The 26,320-nt window shown below is 44.3% G+C and overlaps 1 protein-coding gene across 3 annotated transcripts in view; it reads left to right on the top strand.

Annotated features, from left to right (window-relative positions):
- LOC132817098 (myosin light chain kinase, smooth muscle-like) overlaps positions 1–26,320 on the top strand; it is a 429,362-nt gene that overhangs the window by 188,283 nt on the left and 214,759 nt on the right. For all 3 annotated transcript variants that reach the window (XM_060827247.1, XM_060827248.1, XM_060827250.1), the window contains 2 exons: positions 16,136–16,298; positions 25,825–25,990. In XM_060827247.1, the coding sequence (XP_060683230.1) occupies positions 16,136–16,298; positions 25,825–25,990 (329 nt within the window). The remainder of the gene's footprint in view (positions 1–16,135; positions 16,299–25,824; positions 25,991–26,320) is intronic.

Raw genomic sequence — 26,320 nt, 5'->3', positions numbered from 1 at the left:
AGGACGAGGCCCTGCTTTGTAGGACCTGGGGTCTAGAACATACCCACTCAAATAACAATCACTTACCTTCCCAACCGGCTTTGCGCTCTGCCTTCACTTCCGCCCAGCTCCCGCCGCTCTCTGATGCGAAAAAGGTCGTAGTAGTCTGGCTGTCAGTTCAGCAATGTTCTTGATGTATGGTAACGTGGCTAGTCCTTTGGGTTGTGGCATGTTCTCATTGCATTGTCTTTCCCTTAGGCACCTGTTGATGAAATTGCAGGGATATCTGTTTTTGGCTAATACATTGTAAAGGTGTTCTTCTTCCTCTTTTTGCAGTTCTGGTGTGCTGCAGTGTGTTGTGGCCCTTTTGAACAATGTCCTGATGCAACTTCTTTTGTGTGTGTTGGGGTGGTTGCTTTCATAGTTCCGAACTTGGTCTGTGTGTGTGGCTTTCCTGTATTCCTTTGTGGTGAATTCTCTGTTCGGGGTTCTCTGTACCATCACGTCTCGGAATGGGAGTTGGTTGTTCTTTCTTCCTCTCTAGTGAATCTGATTTCTGTGAGTGTATCGTTGATGATCCGGTGTGTGTTTTCTATTTCTGTGTTTTTAATGACTACAAAGGTGTCATCTATATATCTGACCCAGAGTCTGGGTTGAATTTGCGGTAAGACTATTTCTTCTAACCTTTGCATTACCGCTTCTGTTATGAAGTGTGTTGTGAGGCACAGGTCCAGTAGTTTGAGTATGCAGTCTTTGTTGATAGGTTCCCCGTCTTGTTGTCTGTTCTGTATGTCCAGCAGGTATGTGTTATGGTGTCCTCTCTGTTGTGTGTTAGTTTGTCCATTTTTTTCTTTTAGTGCGTTTTTTTGCGGTGTGTGGTCCTGTTCTGTCCTATGGTGACGGCCTGTTCTATCGTCCGGATCTATTTCTGATTGGTGGTTTTTGAAATTGACGATTTTTGGCACACAATTTCTTGTCTGTATTTGTGAAGTCTGTTGTGTGTGTCTGTAATCATTACCTGGATCATCCTGAATACGTTCTGTCTGGCTGTGTCCCTGGCTTGTGCTTTGTTGACTGGTGGCCTATATCGATTCTTTCGGCATTCGTGCAGGAACTGTGCAAGAAAAAATGGCCAAAACTAACAGACAACAGAGAGGACACCACAACACATACCTGGCTTAAAAACCTCTCCCACAGACAGCTCACAGACTCGGAAGGAACAATACTGGCCAAGGGACTCAACAATAACCACAGGGACACCAAGACAGCAGACTTCCTAGCAGCATAATATTCCAGATGCGGTCTCACCAGGGCCCTGTACAGCTGCAGAAGGACCTCTTTGCTTTTATACTCAATTCCACTTGTTATTAAGGCCAGCATGCTATTAGCTTTCTTCACTACCTGCTGTACCTGCATGCTTGCTTTCATTGATTGATGTACAAGAACACCTAGATCTCATTGTACTGCCCCTTTACCTAACGACTCCATTTAGATAGTAATCTGCATTCCTGTTCTTGTCACCAAAGTGGATAACCACACATTTATCCACATTAAACTGCATCTGCCATGCATCCGTCCACTCACCTCGCCTGTCCTAACATCCTCCTCACATTTCACCCTGCCACCCAGCTTTGTGTCATCAGCAAATTTGCTAATATTACTTTTAATACCTTCATCTATATCATTAATGTATATTGTAAAAAGCTGCGGTTCCAGCACTGATCCCTGCGGTACCCTACTGCTCACTGCCTGCCATTCCGAAAGGGAGCCATTTATCACTATTCTTTGTTTCCTGTCAGCCAACCAATTTTCAATCCATGTCACTATTTTGCCCCTCATACCATGTGCCCTAATTTTGCTCACTAACCTCCTATGTGGGAATTTATCAAAGGCTTTTTGAAAGTCCAGGTACACTACATCCACTGGATCTCCCTTGTCCATCTTCAGAGTTACATCCTCAAAAAATTCCAGAAGATTAGTCAAGCATGATTTCCCCTTCATAAACCCATGCTGACTCTGACCTATCCTGTTACTGCTATCCAGATGTGTCATAATTTCGTCCTTTATAATTGACTCCAGCATTTTTCCCACCACTGAGGTCAGACTAACTGGTCAATAATTCTCTGTTTTCTCTCTCCCTCCTTTTTTAAAGAGTGGGACAACATTAGCCACCCTCCAATCTGCAGGAACTGATCCTGAATCTATAGAATATTGGAAAATGATTACCAATGCGTCCATGATTTCTAGAGCCACCTCCTCAGTACCCTGGCATGCAGACCATCAGGTCCCGGGGACTTAACAGCCTTCAGACCAAACAGTCTCTCCAATACCATTTCCTGCCTAATGTAAATTCTCTTCAGTTCATGTCCTTCAGCCACTATTAAATCTGGGAGATTGCTTGTGTCTTCCCCAGTGAAGACAGATCTAAAGTACCAATTCGACTCTTCTGCCAGTTCTTTGTTCTCCATAATAAATTCACCCGTTTTTGACTTCAAGTGACCAATTTTAGTCTTAACCAATTTTTTTCTTTTCACATACCTAAAAAAGCCTTTACTATCCTCCTTTACATTTTTGGCCAGTTTACCTTCATACCTTATTTTTTCTTTGTGTATTTTCTTTTTAGTTATCATCTGTTGTTCTTTAAAAGCTTCCCAATTCCTGCCTCAGGTGACTGTCTGTGTGGAGTTTGCATGTTCTCCCCGTGTCTGTTTGGGATTCCCCCCACAATCCAATGATGTGCAGGTCAGGTGAATTGGTCATACTAAATTGTCCATAGTGTTCGGTGCATTAGTCAGGGGTAAATATAGGTTAGGGGAATGGGTCTAGGTTGGTGTGGATTCTTGGGTTGAAGGGCCTGTTTCCACACTGTGGGAATGTAACCATTAGAAAAAAGGAGATTGGGGGGGGGGGGACCTGATTGAGGTCTACAAAATCATGAAGGGTATAGAAAGGGTGGATAGAGATAAGCTTTTTATCAGGGCGAGGGATTCAATAACATTCATGGTGAGAGGAAAAACGATACACGTGGAAAATACTTTACACAGAGGGTGGTAGGTGTTGGAATGTGTTGCCAGCAGAGATAGTAGAGGGAGGTATGGTAGATTCACTTAAGGTGCATCTGGACAGATGCATGAGTAGGTGGGAAGCAGAGGGATACAGATCCTTAGGAATTGGGCGAGAGGTTTAGAATTAGAATCCCTACAGTGTGGAAACAAGACCTTTGGCCCAACGTGGCCATACCAACCCTCGAAGAGTAACCCACCCAAACCCATTCCTCTACATTTACCCCTGCCTAAAGCACCCAGCTGACATGTCCCTGAACACTATGGGTGATTTAGTACGGCCAATTCACCTAACCTGCACACCTTTGGATTGCGGGAGAAAACCTATGCAGACACACAGAGAATGTGCAAACTCCACACAGGCAGTGCCCGAGGCAGGAATTGAACCCGTGTCCCTGGTGCTGTGAGGCTGCAGTGCTAACCACTGAGCCACCGTACTGCCCTGCTGTGGATTTGGATCGGCACAAGCTTGGAGGGCCGAAGGGCCTGTTCCTGGGTTCTAAATGTTCTTTGTTCTTTGTTCTGAAAACCAGCCCTGTGACGTGGCTTTGAAGTGAATGTCCCCTGGTGTCTCAAGACTAAGAGAGCACATTGTGCTCAGCATATTGTCTGAGCAAACCATTGCATGGTCTAATTTTGTCTGATTTATATTCCACAGTTCTTATTGTGGAGGTCAAAATTCTGTAGACTTTGTTGCTTGCAGCTTGTTCATCATCATTTATATCCCTATCACTCATTTTTCCTTCAATGTGTAACACATTCTATTTCTTTGTATACAATTTATTCTCATTTTCTTGCAGATTACAAATTTTCTGCAACTCATTCTATGATTTCTGAGTTGTCAACCAGAGTTCGACTCTCAATTTGTTTACTATCTCCTGGAAACATAGAAAATTGAGTATCTGAGTTCAAATTATTGATATAAATTAGTGATAGTATCAACACACATCTTTATATAATCCAACTGAGTATATTCTTGCAACGAGAAAGAACTATTCTGACCAATGTTTTACATGTTTCAGTCAAGTCATAGAGTCATAGAGGTGTACAGCATGGAAACAGACCCTTCGGTCCAACTCGTCCATGCTGACCAGATATCCCAACCTAATGTAGTCCCACTTGCCAGCACCTGGCCTATATCCCTCCAAACCCTTCCTATTCATATAACCATCCAGATGCCTTTAAATGCTGTAATTGTACTAGCCTCCACTACTTCCTCTCACAGCTCTTTCCATATATGCACCACCCTCTGAGATTTTGCAATCAGCAAGTATCACAAGTGTTCACTATTCAGAGCATTATTAACGTTTGTGTGCAACTTTGTCAAGTGCGTCCTTGAAGTCCAATGAAGGCCATGTTTACCATAATCTACATGGGACATTGTATTTTTTAAGAAATCCAGAAAGTAGGTCAGGCAAGATTTTCTTCTCTGGAGTCCACCAGTACTACTTACATTATTCTGTACAGATAATCTTCAATTTTATGCCTATAACCAATTCTGTTATTTCACATAGGTTTCAAATTACAGTCTCATCCCATTTTGAATACAAGCATCATATTGACCTATTTCTAATCTTATAGCTCTTCTACAATGTCTAAGAGCTCCTTCATGATTATTGTCAAAACTTCACTTCTTCTAAATTTCCTTTAGCACTTTGGAATAAATGTACCCTATTCCTAGGTATTTAATCCTATCTATTATCCAGAATGTCCAGCTTTCTTACATCAAAAGCATCCCTGCATTAACTCTCATTTGGGGAGACCTGTGGGCTCCTGCCTTCCCATGGAGGCATGGGGTGAGGGGGGCACAGTGTGGGTGAGTGTCAAAATGGCAGGGGTGGTTAATGTGGATTTTGACCAGGTATTTTACCAGATTCGACAATGTTTACATTGTTCCTCATAACATAAGAAACCAGATGCGGATAACATGATATTGAAGGATTCAACAGACATTTTTGGAGAGATCTGAGAGCACTGGAGAGGGTGCAGGAAAATTTACCAAGATGTTGCCTGCACTGGAGAGTTTTAGTTATGAAAGGAGATTGGACAGACTGGTGTTGTTTTCCATGGAGCGGAGGAGACTGAGGGGGGACATGATTGAGATGCATGAAAGTTATGAGGGGCACAAACAGGTGAGAGAGAATGAACTATTTTTCTTGGTGGAGGGATCAATGATCAGGGGAATAGATTTCAGGTAAGGGGCAGGAGATTCAGAGGGGATATGAAAATAATCTTATTCATTTAGATAGGTAGGAATCCAGAACTCACTGCCTGTAAGGGTGGTGGAGGCAGAAACCTTTGTAACATTAAAGAAGTATTTAGATGTACACAAGCAATGCCAAGGCACACAGGGATATGGGCCAAGTGCTGGAAGATGGGATTCGAATAGTTTGGTGATTGGTTTTGACTGGTGCAGACTCGATGAGTTGAAGGCCTTTTTCTCTGCTGGAGTTTTCTATGACTATGACATTTAGTACAGTGGGCTTTTACCTGCATTCACAAGCTGAGACGTGTCTGGGCTTGTATTAAGCCTTTCAGTTATATCAGATTTTGGGTTTTCAGTAGTGTTCCATACTTCAAATAGTCCCAGTTAAGATGGTGACCCCCAGGTCACATGCTGTAATGGATTGATCATATCATGAGCATGGATCTTAAAGGCATGTTGGAGTATTGACCATGAGACATAACACAATATGGGCATGAGGGTGGGTTTGGAGCAATAACTGGCATGTAACTGGTTTAGAGAGTATAAGGTGGATGTTTGGTGTGGAGTATAAGTCTTTGAGGACAATACAGCATCTAAAATAAGTGGTATGAAGTCCCAGAGAAACAAGGCTAACTTGTTTCTGCACTTGCCATCCCAGTAGTTGCCTTGGATTTGCTTCCAGATTCATCAGGCCTGATTCTATCCTGCTCCAACATCCCTGGAGCAAAGATTGAGTCCAACTAGGCCCTTCTAAGTTAAGATAGGCCTGTTGAGTTGGGAAATTTTCCAACTCGACTTTACTGCTTCAGCGAAAATTTTACATTATGATTGTAATGAGAAAGAATGTAATTAATCTCTTGTGTTTCATGTCGCACTGAATTGAAGAGATATGTGAGATTGGCACAAAGCAATCCAAAGAATCTTGTGGGATGGTAGTAGTGTCCCTATCTCTGATACAATTAGTCTGAATTCAAGACCCACCAAGGGATGTGATTACCACAGGGGTGTGTCATAACATGTCCAAATAGGTTGACTATGTTCCTTTCAAAGCTATGTGGCACACTTGCTTCCATCACAGCTCAGATCAGTTAACACCATGGCTGGTGAATCAAACTTGAAATCATTTTCTCTGTTGGCCTTAGTACAAGTTGCTTTGAGAAACTAAACCGTCTCAAGAATTATGAGAGGCAACAATGTTTCTATGGCTGAAGGTATGTTAATGATTTAAGGAAATTACAGTGTGTTTGCAAAACTTTGCTTGATGTTAGCAAATCCAGCATTGAATTGATAACATAAAATACAGTCTTATCTAAATGTGGATGGCTATGCTGATGCTAATATGTTTAATACCCGCTGTTCAAATGCATGGAAGCCTACAGTGAAGTTGCCTCAACATCAGGAAATAAGAGAGATGGTCTGAACTTAAGGAGAAAAGAATTATCCTTCCCATTTGCAATGAACAGAAGTGCTCAATTTGGGTGGACAGAAATAATAAATCCAGCAAAGTGTAATGAGGAGAAAAATGCCTTTCTTTGCCGCAGATCTCTGTGACTGTATGACATTTATTACAACTGATTTTTATATGCATTCACAAGTAGAGATGTGTTTGAGGGAGTATTAGGCTATTTAGTTATATTAGATCTTATGTTTTCATTAAAGTGCCACTACACTAAAAGGTCCTTAATAGTTTAGGATCATTATTTCATACTTATCCAATATTTTTATTAATATTCTCAAATGTACAAAGTGACAGGATTCTAAGACAGTGTGCATTCATTTGCTAAATCAAACATCACTATGATAACTTGCTGGATTTAAAAAAAAAATACAGAAGAGAGGGTTAAGTTGTAATCTTTTATTTGCAGAAGTGGAACATTATGATCTAGAAACATTATAAATTTCTGACCTGTTCTTCATTTACATTTCTGACAGCTTTATTACATGGAAGAACTGATTTTATCTGATACCTGTGATTTGTGGTTAAAAATATGGTTTCCAACCAGCATGTGGTGTGAAGATGGCCCAGATTTGAGAGAAATACTCACATTTTATGTACCAATTGGGCACATCATTCAAACTGTATATTTGTAATATCATAGAAGAATATTAACTGTATCTTGCTATGAATCAGAAGTGCACAGCACAAAGTTTTTAGTATTTGAAATGATAGGCTCTAATGTTGTATTTGAAGTTTCGGCTCATGTTATGAAAAACATTTCAGGACCTCCCATGTACAAATTAATTGGAAAGAATGGAAAAATCCATTAAGAATGCTCATTGCTCTCAACCTGCATTTATTCCCTCAGCAAGCCTTTTACTGTCTTGCACAATCAAGTGACAGTGGGAGAAAAAACCCACAGGTCATTTCTACTTCTATTCATACCACCAGCGATCCAAGAGATGGCCAGGAAAGAGGTTACATAGAACATAGAATATAGAACAATACATAGTTTCTGGGACAATGGCAGAAGGCATGTGCTCCTTTTTCACAGAGAAATGCGCAATGATGAGCACTTCTCAGCCTTCAAATCCTGAACTGATTTTCTACCTAAGCCCTTTTGAGATTTTTTTTCAGGTCTCTTTTGGTTCTTCTAAATGTCCTTTCATTTCTTTATTTGCTTCAGTGAGTGTTCTGTTTCTTGCCCTTGCAGAGGTAAGTTTTCCTTTTAGTTGGTGACCTTGCACCTTACAGTGAAGGAGGCTTAGACCTTGAAATTTTTGTCGGTGGGATAAGATGGGTTCAGTGGTCACACTGGGTTCAGGTCAGCTGACAGAAATCATGCACAATCTATTTAAGGGAAATCCAGTCTACCAGTTGATCCCATGTTGATCAGCTCTATTTCTGAAACAGGGCTTTTCAAGAGAAGTACTAGAGGCCAAAATGCAAGTATTCCATATAATTTTTCAAAACATTTCAAACTTTTCAAATAATAATTCCAAGGAGCTGTGTAAATTTTAACTCATGTATCAACTATTTAGGAAATGACTTAACTCCTAATGATTGAGATAGTTTGTTATATCTCATAAAGTAAATCAGGGATTGTTATATTGACATGTTAAAGACGAAGCATTCGTTAAAGGTGATAACTGTCAATAAAATTTATTTTCACGTTATATGGAGCTGTATTTTAGTTTCAGTAATCAGCCTGACCTCCCTGGGCTCGATTCTCTGTCAGAAAACTAGAGGTAACCATAGCGGACCCCAGAAGAGATTTTTGAGGACATGGCGAATTCAAAACATTTCCTCTCAAAACAATTCATCCCACCACAATCTAATTAGGAATAGTGACCTTGTAAAGTGACCATGTTGGACCAATGGGAGCAATGGGCATGCCTCTATAGGTTGGCGAACATAAGGACACCTCAAGATGGAAGTGGCCTCTGAAAACTTGTTAATGGGATAAAGTCATAGTTCCAGAGAGGGATTCTGTCCATGGGATAGCCTGCAATCATGGTTGTGCCTGAACCATGGTGGATCTATCCATGCATTAAAGTTGGAAATGAAAATATAAAAGAAAAAGGTATATCGAAGATATAAAAATTTGTTTATATAAGCTTCTGCCTTTGGCTAGAAGATATAAGAGTTTGAATATGAGAGAGTTCAAGAACGGCTTCTTTCACATTGTTATAAGACTTTTGCAGGTACCTCTCAAATATTAATTCTGATCTCTCTCTCTCTCTCTCTGCACCTTCTCTGTGGCTGTAATGCTGTATTCTGCGCTCTGTTCTGCTACCCTGATGCACTTTGTATGGTACCATCTGCCTGTATAGGATGCAAAACAACACATTTCACTGTATCTCAGTATGCGTGACAACAATAAATCAACCAATCAAGAATGTAAATCAGCTACCATGAGTGTCCCCCACCACCACCACCAACCAATCACCCCCCCACCCACCTTTCACTGGCATGCTGCAGAGAGGGTGATCTGGAAAACCCAAATAGCATATGATGGGTCCCTCTATTAACACTTCAATTGTCTACCCACCAATGCAAGACGGTAGCTGCTAACCTTGCCCACTCTCCTCATAAGCTACCTCCTGAAAATAAGCTGGAGTTAGGAACCTGTAGGCAGACTGGCATGTCAGCTGGTAACTGAAATTCGCTGCCAACCATCTTCCAAGCCCATCATCCCTTGGGATGGAACATCTCCCCGTGGTATTTGCACAGGCATTCAATGATAGCATTTTCACAGGGGCTGCACAGACTATTAAATTGGCGACCAAGTACATTGGAGGCCCACATTGGGGTAAAGGTACATTTCAGTGCTTCTTTTTCAGCAGCTTGGGATATTAGAAGCAAAACACAATTTGCAGATCCTTGGCAAACATTTTAACCACTTTCAGCCTTGCTTTGTCTAAACCTTTTCAAATATGTTTTTCAGATTAATTTATAAGTTTAAGTATTCAGCTCTCAACCCTTGCCTTGTTGCTCAGTTATGCTATAAATGGTCCAGTAACAGGATCAACATTCTGGAATGTTTTTGAGTCATGACTGAAGAGCCTTCCAATTTTGGCTCTCTCTTTCGCAAGACCAAACTAACAAATTTATTCACCCTGTGGCCAGCATCATCAGGTGTATGGAACTCTGTACCAGAATTCACCCTCAATATCTTGCAGACATTTTAGGATGCAGTGTGGTATTTCCTGAGAAAAGCAAAATACTCACTTGGTCTTGGATGTTTAACACAGCTGTTTGAAGAGCTTTCCAAATCCAAGACCATATACTTCTTCATCTCTTCCCACCCTACCTCCTGTAAAAATGCCATTCCATGTTCCCAATTCCTCCGCCTACACCTTATCTGTTCCCAGAATGACCAATTACCCCTGAGGAAATCCCAGCTGGCTTCCTCCTTCCAAGATCACAATATCCCTTCCCATGTGGTCGATGATGCCCTCCAGCTCATCTCCTCCATTTCCTACATCTCTGCCCTCAAACTCCACCCTTCTAATTGCACCAAGCATAGAACCCTCACCAGTCCTCACCTTCCACCCCACCAACCTCCACATACATCTCATCATCCTCCGCACCACCTGTCACCTACAAACGGACCCCACCACCAGATACATTTTTCCCTCTCCATCCCTATCAGCAATCCAGAGAGACCATTCCCTCCACAACTCCCGCATTAGGTCTACACACCCTCATCAGCCCACACCTCACAACCAGCACCTTTCCCTGCCACCGCAAGAAATATAAAACCTGCTCCCACACCACCCCCTTCACCTCCGTCCAAGGCCTCAAAGGATCCTTCCACATCCAACAGAAATTTACCTGTACTTGCACCAATGTCAACTACTGTATTCATGACACCCAATGTGGTCTCCTCTACGTCGGAGATACAGGAAGCTTACTTGTAATTCATTTCAGAGAACATCTCTGGAACACCCACACCAACCAACCCCACCGCCCAATGGTGAATACTTCAACTCCTCCTCCCACTCCACCAAGGGCATGCAGCTCCTGGGACTCCTCGATCAGCAAACCCTCACCAACCGATGCCTAGAGAAAGAATGCCTCATATTCCGCCTTGGGACCCTGCAACCACTCAGGATTAATGTGGATTTTACCAGTTACCTCATTTCCCTTCCCCCCACATTATCCTAGTCCCAAGCCTCCAACTCGGCACCACCCTCCTGACCTATCTATCACCTTACCCATCTATCCACTCCACCCTCCTCTCCGACCTATCACCTTCTCCCTCACCTTCGTCTACATCGTATTCTCAGCTACCTTATCCCCAAACCCTCCCCCACCCCCACCCCCCTTAACTCTCAGTCCCCCGGCCCACAAGCCTCATTCCTGATGATGGGTTTAGGTCCGAAACGTTGATTCTCCTGCTCCTCAGATGCTGCCTGACCTGCTGTGCTTTTCAGGACCACAATCTCGACTCTGATCTCCAGCATCTGCAGTCCTCACTTCCTCCATATAGATATCTTCACAGAATATCCTTTTGCAAACCTTTTGCAAATGGACTGCAGCAATTCAAGAATGCATCTCAACAGCACCTTCCCAAAGGCAATTAGAGTTGGACATTAAATGCTGATGCAGCCAGTGAATTCCACATTCCCTGAGTGAATAAAAATACCTCCAGCAAAAAATTCTGACTTCAAAAATCTACATGTGTTCCTGGAAATCTGACTTTATATGAAAATTCTTTAAATGAGACATAGAATCTGTGTTAAAACCAGAGTGTGTTCCATCAGGCTTTTCTTAGCAGGAACAAAATCAAGACATTATATTGGTGCCCTGCAGTTCAAAATAGAGTACTTTAAATGAATAACTTCCTGCAATTGATAAATTGAATCACTGTGGAAGTGAGTTGGAACATACTGATATATGAGGAAAATGTAAGACGTTACTGATTGCACCTCCTCCAGCAGAGCTTCAATTGTGGAGCTGGGTGAATATTGCTAAGGAGCCAATGCTCATCAGACTGTGAGCCTCTTAGAGTCATAGAGCTGTACAGTACAGAAACAGACCCTTTGGTACAACTTGCCCATGCTGACCAGATATCCTAAATTAATCTGGTCCCATTTGCCAGCACATAGTCCATATCTTTCAGAACCCTTCCTGTTCATATACCCATCCAGATGCCTTTTAAATGTTGTAATTGTACCAGCCTGCATCACTTCCTCTGGCAGCTATTCCATACACCAACCACCCTCTGCATGCAAAAGCAGGCTATTAGGTCCCTTTTAAATCTTTCCCCTCTCAGCTGAAACCTATGCCTTCTCGTTCTGGACACCTCCACCCCAAGGAAAAGACCTTGTCTATTTACCCTATCCATGCCCTGCATTATTTTATGAACCTCTGTAATGCCACCCCTCAGCCTTTGACTCTCCAGGGAAAACAGCCCCAGCCAATCAGCCTCTCCCGATAGCCGCATCCCTCCAACCCAGGCAACATCCTTGTAAATCTTTTCTGTACACTTTTAAGTTTCACAAAAACCTTTCTGTAGGATGGAGACCAGAATTGCTGGAGCCCTTGCTCATTCTTTGTGGCATTGTGAACGCTGTTTGATAGTGTCTGTTTGGAGGAGCACTATGCCCCTTCTTACTTGCTGTCGCCACCTGCAGGGTCCACTTGAGGCACCTGGTCATTGGGGATACTCCTTGTGGCTGCAGGGGTTCTCTGTTTCACTATCTGTTCAGGGTTGAGGGGGATAAATGTTGGGGAACAGAGTTCACTGGGTACCTGGCAGACTTGTGGGGAAGGAGTCTGAGGTTAGTTGCAGCAGTCCCTTCACAGGTCAGAGCAGGTCAGCTGTTGAATTCAGCCCTGACTTGTGCGCTGGGAGTTGCTGCTGAGCTCAGTCCTGGAAGTGCCCCATCCTCTGAGTAGGAAAGAAGCTACTGAGCTCCAAGCTGACTGGCACCCTATGAAGCAGGGGATGGCCCTGTTGTCAGGACGAGACAAGTGCTGGGGGCAATGACAGTGTCTGGGTGGACACTGGGTGGTTAGGGTACCGTTTTGGCAAGTGGCTCAGTGTCTAGGAAGGGGGCATCCCTGCTGCAAATCTCTCGCAACAATATGGCACAGGTCAAGGCAGTGAGCAGCCTCAAGTGTAAGAAATGGTGAGGTTGTACTAGATGGGCCAGGTACTCCATATTACGTACAGAAAACAACAAATGCTGTAGATCACAGTGGGTCAGACAGTAATTGTGGAGTGAAAGGAAGCTAACATTTCGAGTCTAGATGAGTCTTGGATGCTGTGTGACCCAATGTGATTTCCAGCTTTTTTTTATTTTCAGTACCTGCAGTATTCCAGCATCTGCAGTAATTTACTCCTACAATGTGCATTATGCAGTCAAACCTTGCTAACCTGTCTCCCATGGGAAACTTTGTTGAATGTCAGGCAGCATCCAAGGAGCAGGAGAATCGCGTTTCGGGCACGAGCTCTTCTTCGGGACTCATGCCCGAAACATCGATTATCCTTCTCCTTGGATGCTGCCTGACCTGCTGCGCTTTTCTAGCAACTCATTTTTAGCTCTGATCTCCAGCATCTGTAGTCCTCACTTTCTTCTAGAACCTTGTTGAATGCCTTACTGAAGTCCACATAGAGCGGTAGATGTGATCTATATGGACTTCAGTAAGGCTTTCGACAAGGTTCCCCATGGGAGACTGATTAGCAAGGTTAGATCTCATGGAATAAAGGGAGAACTAGCTATTTTGGCACAGAACTGGCTCAAAGGTAGAAGACGGAGGGTGGTGGTGGAGGGTTGTTTTTCAGACTGGAAGCCTGTGACCAGTGGAGTGCCACAAGTATCAGTGCTGGGTCCTCTACATTTTGTCAATCATATAAATGATTTGGATGTGAACATAAGAGGTATAGTTAATAAGTTTGCAGATGACACCAAAATTGGAGGTGTAGTGGACAGCGAAGAAGGTTGCCTCAGATCAGATGGGCCAATGGGCTGAGAAGTGGCAGATGGAGTTTTATTCAGATAAATGCGAGGTGCTGCATTTTGGGAAAGCAAATCTTAGCAGGACTTATAGACTTAATGGTAAGGTCCTAGGGAGTGTTGCTGAACAAAGAGAGCTTAGAGTGCAGGTTCATAACTCCTTGAAGGTGGAGTCACAGGCAGATAGGGTAGTGAATAGGGCGTTTGGTATGCTTTGCTTTATCAGTCAGATGATTGAGTACAGGAGTTGGGAGGTCATGCTGCGGCTGTACAGGATATTGGTTCGGCCACTGTTGGAATATTGCGTGTGATTCTGGTCTCCTTCCTATTTGAAAGATGTTGTGAAACTTGAAAGGGTTCAGAAAAGATTTACAAGGATGTTGCCAGGTTTGGAGGATTTGAGCTATAGAGAGAGGCTGAACAGGCTGGGGTTGTTTTCCCTGGAGCGTCGGAGACTGAGGGGTGACCTTATGAAGGTTTACAAAATGATGAGGGGCATGGATAGGATAAATAGACAAAATCTTTTCCTGGGGTCGGGGAGTCCAGAACTAGAGGGCATAGGTTTAGGATGAGAGGGGGAAAAATATAAAAGAGACCTAACGGCCAACTTTTCCAAGCAGAGGGTGGTATGGAATGAGCTGCCAGAAGAAGTGGTGGAGGTTGGTACAATTGCAACATTTAAAATACATTTGGATGGGTATATGAATAGGAAGGGTTTAGAAGAATATGGGCTAAATGCTGGCAGGTGGGACTAGATTGCGTTGGGATATGTGGTCAGCATGGACGGGTTGGACCGAAGGGTCTGTTTCCATGCTGTACATCTCTATGACTCTATGTGTATGGTGTTGGAAAAGGAGACAGCATCCAAGGAGCAGGAGAATTGACTTTTCGGACATAAGCCCTTCATCAGGAATGAGGCTTGTGGGCTGGGGGTGCTGAGAGATAACTGGGAGGGTGTTGGGGTTGGGGGAAGGTTGCTGAGAATGCAACAGGTAGATGAAGGTGAGGGGGAAGGTGATGGGTCTGGGGGTGGGTGTGGAGCGGATAGATGGGAAAGGTGATCAACAGGTCAAGAGGGCGGTGCCGAGTTGGAGGCTGGGGATTGGGATAATGTGGGGGGAGGTGAAATGAGGAAACTAGTGAAATCCACATTGATCCATGTGGTTACACGTTCCCAAGGTGGAATATGAGGCATTCTTTCTCCAGGTGTCAGCTGGTAAGGTTTGTCGAGGCAGGGGGCCCAGAAGCTGCATGTCCTTGCTGGAGTGGGAGGGGAAGTTGAAGTGTTCAGCAACGGGGCGGTGGGGTTGGTTGGTGTGGGTGTCCCAGAGATGTTCTCTGAAACTATCTGCAAGTAGTATCCTGTCCCCAATGTAGAGGAGACCACATCAGTGCAATGGATACAGTAGGTGACATTGGCAGAGGCGCAGGTAAATTTCTGTTGAATGTGGAAAGATCCTTTGAGGCCATGTATGGAGGTCAAGGGGGAGGTGTGGGCACAGGATTTGAACTTCCTGTGGTGGCGGGGAAGGTCTCAGGAGTGGGGTGTGGTTTGATGGTGGGCGTGGATCTGACAAGGGAGCCAAGGAGGGAATGGTCCGTCCGGAACGCTGATAGGGGTGAGGAAGGAAATATATCCTTAGTGGTGGGTCTGTTGTAGGGGTCAGAAGTGGCGAAAGATGATGCAATGTATGCGGAGGTTGGTGGGGTGGAAGGTGAGGACCAAAGAGGTTTCTGTCCTTGCTGCATTGTGAGTGATGGGGTTCAATGGCAGAGGTGCAGGAAGTGGAGGAGATGCACTGGAGGGCATCGTCGATCATGTGGAGGGGAAATTGCGATTTTTAAACATGGAGGCCATCTGGGATTTTCTGAGGGGGAATTAGTCATCCTGAGAACTGATGTGGCAGAGGCGGAGGAATTGGGAATAAGGGATGGCGTTTTTACAGGAGGCAGGGTGAGAGGAGGTGTAGTCCAGGTAGCTGTGGATGTCAGTGGGTTTGTAGTAGGTCTGTGTGGTTAGTCGGTTGTCAGAGATGGAGATGGAGAGGTCCAGGAAAATGAGGGAGGTGTCCGAGATGGTCCAGGTGAATTTGAAGTCAGGGTGAAAGGTGTTAATGAAGTTGATGAACTGTTCAACCTCCTCCTGGGAGCACAAGGTGATGCCAATACTGTATGGATCTCAAATTCACCTGTAAACATGTCATAAAGAATCTTTCAGTGCTCAACAAGATTTCAGGTCATAAGAACATGCTGAAAATTAAAGCAAAACAATACTAAATAGGTGGCATTAAATGTGGAATACCCATATCGTAAATATGATTGCAATGCTGCAAAAGACGTTTATATCGTCGAAAACGTTTTGTCATTTGAGTCTTGGCTATGGTGGCATGGTATCATAATTTTACTGTGATCATTTTCTTTAGAAAGTGCAAAATAGTTAAAGGAAGTATTTTTGAAAAGGGCTTTATTTCTTTAATTGCAGTCGATATTCTACTCCATCAGTGGAAAACAGGCCGAGTATTTGGGGTGAAAGCCCACCAAAATTTATCACTAAACCAACACGGCTGATTGTCAAAGAAGGACAGAGCGGTAAATTCTCCTGCAAGATAACAGGCAGACCTCATCCTCAAGTAATCTGGCTGAAGGTAAATCAAGTTTGACTCTGATATTGTACAGCACTGCTTTAAACAAACTGAACTTTTTAAATATATAAATGATTTAAACTGAGTACTGATTTAAAGTTCTGAGATCTTTGCCAAATCTGTTAACCTGTTTGTATATTCCAGAAGTTGCTTACAGTCGATTAGATACTTCCGTACATATATCTGATTAAACTGCCTTGAAAATCATTGCCTGCTAACCTACTGCATAACATACAGGGTGGCACAGTGGCTCAATGGTGGGGCGGCACAGTGGCTCAGTGGTTAGCACTGCTGCCTTATAGTGCCAGGGACCTGCGTTCGATTCCAGCCTTGGGCAACTGTCTGTGTGGAGTTTGCATGTTCTCCTTGTGTCTGTGTGGGTTTCCTCCGGATGCTCTGGTTTCCTCCCACAGTTCAAATATTTACAGGTTAGGTGAATTGGCCACGCTAAATTTCCCCTTGTTTTCAGGGATGTGTCAGTTAAGCGCATTAGTTGGGGGTCAATATAGGATAATAGAGTATGTGAATGGTTCTGGGTGGGTTACTCTTCAGAGAGTAGATGTGAACTTGTTGGGCCAAAGTGCCTGATTCCACACTGTAGGGATTCTATGACTCTATGAACTACTTTCTCCTTTATATGAGTGTTACTTCATCTCCATTCCCTCCCACCCCAAATGAAGACAGGTTTTCAAAAGCTGCATCTTTCTTGCCACTGTTCCATGTCCACAGAGTCTTTCTGCCTCTGTAAAAGTATGTGCCTCAATGTATGAAATGGGGTTCCCGCATACCAACTGGAAGGGAGATGGGATTGCTGAATTGATCATTTTTGGGAGGCCTGACATAATTTATTGCAATCAGCCATAGTGTGGTTCTTTCATTATATTTGAAGCTGTGGTAGGGCAGAAATCCAACCTCCACCCCCCCCAACCCTGCAACAAGCTGATGTCCAATCAGATTCCAGCTGTGCTGCAGTAACAGCAGAGTTAACAGAACAATGATCACCGCTGAGACTGCAATGAAAGCTTCACCAGGGATTGACAATGGATTTTATAGAGAGGTGAGTGAAGCAGGGAGATTGACAATAAGAAAAGTGGGTTGAGTTCCCTCCCTTGCTGAATCCAAATCCCTTCATTGGGCACAGAGTGCCTGGTTACAAGGGTATCCCTCATGAAGAGGACAGGCAAATTCAATGCGTTTTCCTTGGCAGTGCCCACACTGTGATAGCCTCGTGGCTGCAGGTAGAATGGTGTCAGGAAGAGGTGGGAATTTGCATCACTTCTTGGATGATTGTGTGACCCAAAGCTGCATGTCTTTAAAATCTCCTCTAGTAGGTGACATGGCCTAAAGTTCCATTCTAACTTTCCAATCTTCCATCTATTCAGAATTTTAAAAATATTTGAAGATATCTAACACAATATTCCATAGCTCAATGGAAAAAGAGCATCTCATTTATTTTCATATCCACAAATGTTAATGATCTCTGATCTGCAGTAACAAAATGTGAAAATAATGACAGCTGTTCCTTTGAAAAAATTTGGGAGAAGGAATTTATCGTTTATTGATTCTCTAACATATATCCCTGAGTTCTCCTCATTATATCACAAACATATGTCCTTCAGTCACAAACATAGTGAAATTAGGTGTTTTAGTTAATTTTGCAGCTTACTGCAAGTTGCACTTGTGTGCTTTCACTATGTGTAATATTCATTTGAGTTATTATTGCCATTCACAATTTCAGTCTATGTTGCCATGGGGAGACATGAGTGTAATGCATGTCCATAGTCCTGTTTGAGTCCAATATAGCTGACCCACAGAGAGTTAACACTACAGGACTTCAGAGTTCTCTGAAATGGATGAGATTTCAAGCTGTGTCTCTGACCCATTTCCTAGAAGCAATAAAAAATAGTTTGACATCCCCCGATCACACGTATTCTTCCTTTGACAAAGCTGTTCATTTGAACTCAGCAGGGGTCACTGCCAAATTGTGTTGATACGTTGGGTTGGTGGATTGGAGGGAGGAGGACAGGGGGAGCTTTAGTTGATTAAAGAACAGACATGAGTCAGACTGTTTAAAAACAAATTGTGGAAAGTGGGAAGCCAACAGGCATGAAGCCCTGCAATGGAATAATGAAGAGGGGAGGTATCACTTAAACTAGCATGGTGACTCACTCTGGTGGGTATTCAGATCAGATGTTGCACTGAGAAGCAAGAGTATGCGTAAACAGTTTGTTCCATTTGCACTTTCCCATTGACCTCCTGTGGTATTTGTACTTGAGGCCCTTGCCATCCACCTGTTCAAAAAATGTTTGTTGTCTCTATGGGGCATCCAGGACCTCGATGAACAGGGCAATTAACAATGTATCTCTCACACATCTTCATTTTGATTGATTAAAATGAGCGAGTGTCCGTTTGAATATCGAATTCAGAGTCAAATCAGATACAGAGAATGAAAAAAGAGAGCAAAAGGAAGTTTGGATTAAAAAATAAGAGACAGAACAAAAATGGTAAAAAAAAAAGTTTAAACTTAAAGGATAAACCAGATCTAAAAGTTGAAGCTCTAATTTGGACGAAGGCTAATTTTGACGGGATTAGGCAAGAACTTTTAAAAGCTGATTGGGGGCAGATGTTCGTAGGTAAGGGGATGGCTGGAAAATGGGAAGCCTTCAGAACTGAGATAACAAGAGTCCAGAGACAGTATATTCCTGTTAGGGTGAAAGGAAAGGCTGGTAGGTGCAAGAAATGCTGGATGACCAGAGAAATTGAGCGTTTGGTTAAAAAAACGAAGGAAGCATATGTCAGGTATAGACAAGATAGATCAAATAAATCCTTAGAAGAGTATAAAGGCAGTAGGAGTATACTTGAGAGGGAAATCAGGCGGTTTTTGTGTGGAGCCACAGGAGATGGGGAGATATTAAACGAGTATTTTGCATCAGTGTTTACTGTGGAAAAGGACATGGAAAATATAGAATGTAGGGAAATAGATGGTGACATCTTGAAAAATGTCCGTACTACAGAGGAGGAAACGCTGGATGTCTCAAAACGCATAAAAGGGGATAAATCCCCAGAACCTAATCAGGTGTACCATTAACTCTGTGGGAAGCTAGAGAAGTGATTGCTGGGCCCCTTGCTGAGATATTGGTATCATCAATAGCCACAGGTGAGGTGCCGGAAGACTAGAGATTGGCTAACGTGGTGCCACTGTTTAAGAAGGGTGTTAAAGACAAGCAAGGGAACTATAGACCAATGAGCCTGATGGCGTTGGTGGGCAAGTTGTTGGAGGGAATCCTGAGGGACAGGATGTAGAGAGGAATCTCGATTATCCGAACATCAATTATCCGAAAATCGGATTATCCGAAGGAGAGTTCGAGGTCCCCATAGAAAAACTACATCAAAGACGTGTTTCTAACACTGATTGCATCTTTTATTTACAGTGATTAAACAGGCGCTGTTTCCAGATGACTGACCTCCTGCCACCTCTCTCTCCCCACACCTCCCTGGAGTTCTACACAGGGGTGTACCTGAATTACCCCACCCACTTGCCCAGATAATCTCTCCAACATTGTCCTGTGCAGGCGGTGGTGTTGGACGGGTTTGGGATGATGGGGTTGGGGTGAGGGGCGGTTTTGGACAGGGTTAGGAGGTGGGGGATGGGGTTGGGGGTGGCGGATGGGTTTGGGGGCAGGGCGGTGTTGGACGGAGTTGCGGGTTGGGGGCAGGGAGAGTGGTATTGGATGGGTTTGGGGCAGGGGGTGGGGTTGGATAGGGTTGGGGGTGGGGCACATGTTTGGGGGTGGTGAAGCAGAGGATGGCTTTGGGGCCAGGGGGCATGGTGGGGTTAAGGCAAGTGGGCAGGTTTGGGGGCAGGGGTTAGTTTGGGGGGGCAGCTGGGCGGGGCTGGGGGTGGGGGCAAGGAGCAGGGTTGGGGGCGGGTGGGCAGTATAGGACAGGGTTGGGGGAATTGGAGCAGAGTTGGGGTCGGGTGGGCAGTGTTGGGCGGGGTTGGGGGGAGTGGGAGCAGAGTTGGGGTCGGGTGGGCAGTGTTGGATGGGGTTGGTGGTGGGTGAGCAGTGTTGGATGGGGTTGGGGGAGCGGGAGCAGAATTGGGGTCGGGCGTGTGGTGTTGGACGGGGTTGGTGGTGGGTGAGCAGTGTTTCATGGGGTTGGGGGAACGAGAGCAGAGTTGGTGTTAGGTGGGCAATGTTGGATGGGGTTGGGGGAGCGGGAGCAGAGTTGGGGTCGCGTGAGCAGTGTAGAATGGGTTTGGGGGAGTGGGAGTAGAGTTGGGGATTGGTGGGTGGTATTGGATGGGGTTGGGGGAGCGGGAGCAGATTTGGGGTTGGGTGGGCAGTGTTGGACGAGGTTGGGGGAGTAGGAGCAGAGTTGGGGTCTGGTGGGCAGAGTTGGACAGGGTTGAGGAAGTGGGAGCAGAGTTGGAGACAAGTGGGCAGTGTTGGACGGGATTGGGGGAATGTGAGCAGAGTTAGGGTCTGGTGGGCGGAGTTGGACAGGGTTGGGGAAGTGGGAGAAGAATTGGGGTCAGGTGGGCAGTGTTGGACGGGGTTGGAGGAGCGGATACAGAGTTGGGGTCGGGTGGGTGGTGTTGGACGGGTTTGGGGGAGCGGGAGCAGAGATGGGGTCATGTGGGTGGTGTTGGATGGGGTTGGGGGGAACGGGAGCAGAGTTGGGGTCAGGTGGGTGGTGGTGGGTCTGGGTTGGGGGAGTGGGAGCAGAGTTAGAGTCGGGTGAGCAGTGTTGGGTGGGTTTGGGGGAGCGAGAGTAGAGTTGGGCTCGTGTAGGCAGTGTTGGACGGGGTTGGGGGAGCGGGAGCAAGGTTGGGATCTGGTGGGTGGTGTTGGACGGGGTTGGGATAGCGAGAGCAGAGTTGGGATCAGATGGGTGGTGTTGGATGTGGTTGGTGGTGGGTGAATGGTGTTGGACAGGATTGGAGGAGCAGGAGCAGAGTTGGGGTCATGTGCGTAATGTTTGGATGGGGTTGGTGGTGGGTGGGCAATGTTGGACGGGGTTGGGGGAGTGGGAGCAGAGTTCGGGTTGGGTGAGTGGTGTTGGATGGGGTTGGGGGAGCGGGAGCAGAGTTCGGGTCAGGTGAGCGGTGTTGGACGGGGCTGGTGGTGGGTGGGCATTGTTGGACGGGGTTGTGGAGTGGGAGCAGAGTTGGGGTCGGGTGGGTGATGTTGGACGGGGTTGGGGGAGTGGGAGCAGAGTTGGGGTCAGGTGGGTGGTGTTGGACGGAGTTGAGGGAACGAGAGCAGAGTTGGGGTCGGGTGAGCGGTGTTGTACAGGGTTGGGGGAGCGGGAGCAGAGTTGGGGTCGAGTGAGTGGTGTTGGACGGGGTTGGGGGAACGAGAGCAGAGTTGGGGTCGGATGAGCGGTGTTGAACAGGGTTAGGGGAGCGGGAGAAGGGTTGGGGTCGGGTGGGCAGTGTTGGATGGGGTTAGGGGAGCGGGAGCAGAGTTGGGGTCGACTGGGTGGTGTTGGATGGGGTTGGGGGGAGCAGGAGCAGAGTTGGGGTCGGGTGGGTGGTATTGGACGTGGTTGGTGGTGGTTGGATGGGGTTGGTGGTGGGTGAGCGGTGTTGGATGGGGTTGGCGGAGCGGGAGCTGAGTTGAGGTCGGGTGGGTGGTGTTGGACCGGGTTGGGGGAGCGGGAGCAGAGTTGGGGTTGGGTGGGTGGTGTTGGCGTGGTTAGTGGTGGGTGGGCATTGTTGTACGGGGTTGGGAGGAGCGGGAGCAGAGTTGGGGTCGACTGGGTGGTGTTGTACGGGGTTGGGGGGAGGGGGAGCAGAGTTGGGGTTGGGTGGGTGGTGTTGGATGGGGTTGGGGGAGCGGGAGCAGAGTTGGGGTCGGGTGGGCTGTGTTGGACGGGGTTTGGGGGAGCGTGAGCAGAGTTGGGGTCGGGTGTGTGGTGTTGGATGCGGTTGGAAGAGGGGGAGCAGAGTTGGGGTTGGGTGAGCGGTGGTAAGCGGTGTTGGACGGGGTTGGTGTCCTTCCTATTGGAAGGATGTTGTGAAACTTGAAAGGGTTCAGAAAAGATTTACAAGGTTGTTGCCAGGGTTGGAGGATTTGAGCTATAGGGAAAGGTTGAATAGGCTGTGGCTATTTTCCCTGGAGCGTTGGGGCTGAGGGGTAACCTTATAGAGGTGGATAAAGTCATGAGGGGCATGGATAGGGTAAGTAGACAAAATCTCTTCCCTGGGTGGGGGAGTCCAGAACTAGAGGGCATATATTTAGGGTGAGAGGGGAAAGATATAAAAGAGACCTAAGGGGCAACTTTTTCACACAGAGGGTGGTACGTGTATAGAATGAGCTGCCAGAGTAAGTGGTGGAGGCTGTTACAATTGCAACATTTAAAAGGCATCTGAATGGGTATATGAATAGGAAGGGTTTGGAAGGATATGGGCCAGGTACTGGCAGGTGGGACTAGATTGGGTTGGGATATCTGGTCGACATGGACAGATTGGACCAAAGGGTCTGATTCTGTGCTGTACATCTCTATGACTCTATGACTCTAGTTCAAGAAGCATTTTTAAATCTTTAATAATCTGAAGTAATGAGACTTCACATTGATAATTGTTAATTTTTAGTGGCACAAGAGATTATTGCATAGTATTTAAGACTTCTCATATTGGCTTTCTGTGGCCCTCTATCTCTAATCAGACGGCAAGCTCTCCCTCTGGCCATTAATTGGCTAATGTGGGAGAGAAGATCACAGCCAGGTAACTGTTATCCATGGAATGTGGGCTCTGACTTCCATATGAGTGTCATGGTAACATTCTGAAGTAAACATGGAAAATCTTTCCCTTGATGTCACAATGCAGCTTGATGTTGTCAAGATATATGATAGTGTGTTTCACCGAGGGTCATATCATAATACACTAAAACCCTTTCCAACTAAGCCGCTGGTCTAAAGGTCTGCTATTCTGACTGCTTTGGATGAGCACTTTTCAGTGCTTGCTATGATGGCAGTTCAGAGAAAAAGGATGTTGTGAAACTTGAAAGGGTTCAGAAATGATATATATGGATTTTGCCAGGATTGGAGGATTTGATCTGTAGGGAGAAGCTGAATAGGCTGGGGATGTTTTCCTTGGAGCGTCAGAGGCTGAGGGGTGACCTTATAGGTTTATAAAATCATGAAGGGCATGGATAGGATAAATAGACAAAGTCTTTTCTCTGGGGTGGCAGAGTTCAGAACTAGAGGGCATAGGTTTAGGGTGAGAGGCGTAAGATATAACAGGGACCCGAAAGGGCAACTTTTTTACACAGAGGGTGGTACATGTATGAAATAATCTGCCTGGGGAAATAATAGAGGCTGGTACAATTGCAACGTTTAGAAGGCATCTGGATGGTTATATGAATAGGAAGCATTTAGAGGGATATGGGCCAAATGCTGGCAAATGGAACTAGATTAGGTTCAGATATCTGGTTGGCATGGACGAATTGGATGAAGGGTTTGTTTCCATGCTGGACATCTCTATGACGTTGGCAACTCCTCTCACACAACCTCCTTACAGTGTGCATTATTTTGACCTCCATTATGAAAGTGTGGGAGTTGGAGATTGCAAGTGTGAATTTGTATGTGCTGACAAAGAGAAACTGCAAAATGAGAACAGGGTGACCAACAATTAAATGAAAGGCACATGTTTGGGTATAGGGAGTCAGAAGTGAGCCATGAAAGAAGTTGTTGATTCTGAGAAGGCTACCACGTAAGAAGACAATATTAGCATTTCTTGTGAAAGGACGAAGGAAGACATGACTCTGTTTGAACTCAGAGAGCATTGTTATTTTACGATTGGTAGTGAAGAACATGATTTTGGGAAGGAATTTATTGAAAGGGTTGGGATGGGGGAAAAAACTATTAAGAACAAATGCAGATGCATACTATTATTAAAGTTAGCAGGTCAGCATGTTAGGGTAATATTCCTGCGTCCAATAATCTCAGCACTCTTGTTTCAGGCCTGCTACTATCATATTTATGGATACTTCTATCGTTAGATAGAAACAGAACTTTTCTTCCACCCATTGTTCTTCTATGGTAACTGCAGGGTTGAAGTGCAACTTATTTTTGGATTTTACTTCTTGCACTCATCCAGCAGAAAAATGAGCCAAAAGTTACTGTAACCTCAATATCCTTTGAGCTGGGGAAAAGCTGGGAAAGAGCAAGAATTATTGTCAATAATGGTTCCATTCCAGGACAGCATCTTTAAATCACCCAAGAGCTTAATCTAAATTGTCACAGCAGTGTCTATAGACACTCTCTGTATCCCTTACCAAAAAGTACCATATGATTCTTACATCAGTCTGAGGTTTACAATTTGTTTACAATGGAACCATGGTTATCACAAATAAGGACTTTCCAAGTTGGTGTTGTCATGCAATAGCATAGCAGGGACTTTGCATGTCTCTTTAAAACTTGAAAAATTTACATTATTTCCTTCAAAGTCAACAAATTCAATGTAGACTTTTTTCGCTTTGTTGAACATATCCTTCTCATTTAACAGTTAACTCATCAACTCATCAAAGAGACTCACATTAGCTATCAAAGCATCTCTCTCTTCTTCATTTCTGCAAGATAGAAATTCTAATCTAAGCAAAACATACCTCTTAAATCAGCAATATATCAGGATTCAATTTTGCCTTTTTATTGCAAGTTAAATTGTCTGTTATGTCTTTTGTGTTGGAAAAAATACATCCGAGTATAAGTTTCATTTTATCTTTTACTTTGTATTTTATTGCTTTAAATACCTTATTAACTCTTGCTTCCATTCTGCCAATGACCCCACAGCCATGTTGCATTGGCAGAATGCAGACTTTCAGAGGGAACATTATTGTGCAAGTATTTCTCATCCTTAGGAGAGTGCTGTGCGCACAATTTGACCAGCAAGTTGAGGAAAGTTGACATTGCTCAATTTGTTTCAAATATGTTGAACATTCAAATTTATGCAGCAAACCTTAATGAATAAGGAAGCTTGTCTCAAAGAAGATGGAGTACAAATAGCACATCAGTATAAAGTAAGGTCACGCACAAATTTGTTATTTATCAGTACATTCAACTAATCAAATGCTCCTTGTGCAACAAAGACATTATTGATTGGAATGAAAACCTTGTCTACAGTTGGTTGCAAGTTATAGTGCTAATGAAACTATCTAGCACATCAGTGATTATCTGAAATTAAGATTGAGGGCAGTAGAAATTTGATGTCCACAAAATAAATAATAGAACCCAGTGGGCCATAAAGCAGAAAACTCCAATCAACAGAACAGGTGACTGGTGTATTGTGCAGCAAATAAATCAATCTCTTGACGAGTAGTTCTCCTTATTGAGCAATCCAACTGAAGAATAGGCTGACAACTGAGACTAACAATAGTAAGAATGAAGACTGGCTGAATTGAGAATTATTGTAGCAAGGCAATTGAAATGTCGTTCACTGAGATTTTTTTTGGAAAATTAAAAAATGCTTTTAGAAAGTAACAATTTAGTTGATTAAATAATACTCTTTTATTTCCCCCCCTAGGGTGAGGCAGAGTTGCAGCAAAGTGATCATTTCAACATGTTTGAGAAGTCTGGGATTCACTTCTTGGAAATCCGAGCTGCACGGGCAGAGGATGCTGGAAACTATGTGTGTTTAGTAATGAATAATTCTGGAAAAGCAATGGCATCTGTGGAGCTCATACTTCAAAGTATGAATGCTATTTTGGTCTACTTTTCAGAAATTTTGACTTTGCAAATCCTCATCTATTTACCATTTTGCAACTAATTTTTTTTTTAATTCAGGGTAAAATAAGACCACTTGGTCATCATTGTAAACATTGAGATTACAATATGCACTGATAAACTACTGAGTAGTATAAAATGGTTTCCAATTGTAAAAGTTTAAATAATTCTATATCTTTATCAGACATTATATTGTCACTGAACAATTTCATTTAAGTAAGTGTTTTGAGCCTGATCCACAACCACATTCAGCCAATACAGAACATTATTTTCTTTCTTTTAATTTTGGGCTTATA

The sequence above is a fragment of the Hemiscyllium ocellatum genome, chromosome 7 (genome assembly GCF_020745735.1).
Source record: "Hemiscyllium ocellatum isolate sHemOce1 chromosome 7, sHemOce1.pat.X.cur, whole genome shotgun sequence".
In the NCBI taxonomy this organism is placed as follows: domain Eukaryota; kingdom Metazoa; phylum Chordata; class Chondrichthyes; order Orectolobiformes; family Hemiscylliidae; genus Hemiscyllium; species Hemiscyllium ocellatum.
The sequence above is the reverse complement of the archived record's forward strand: the minus strand, read 5'-3'. Positions and strand labels throughout refer to the sequence as shown.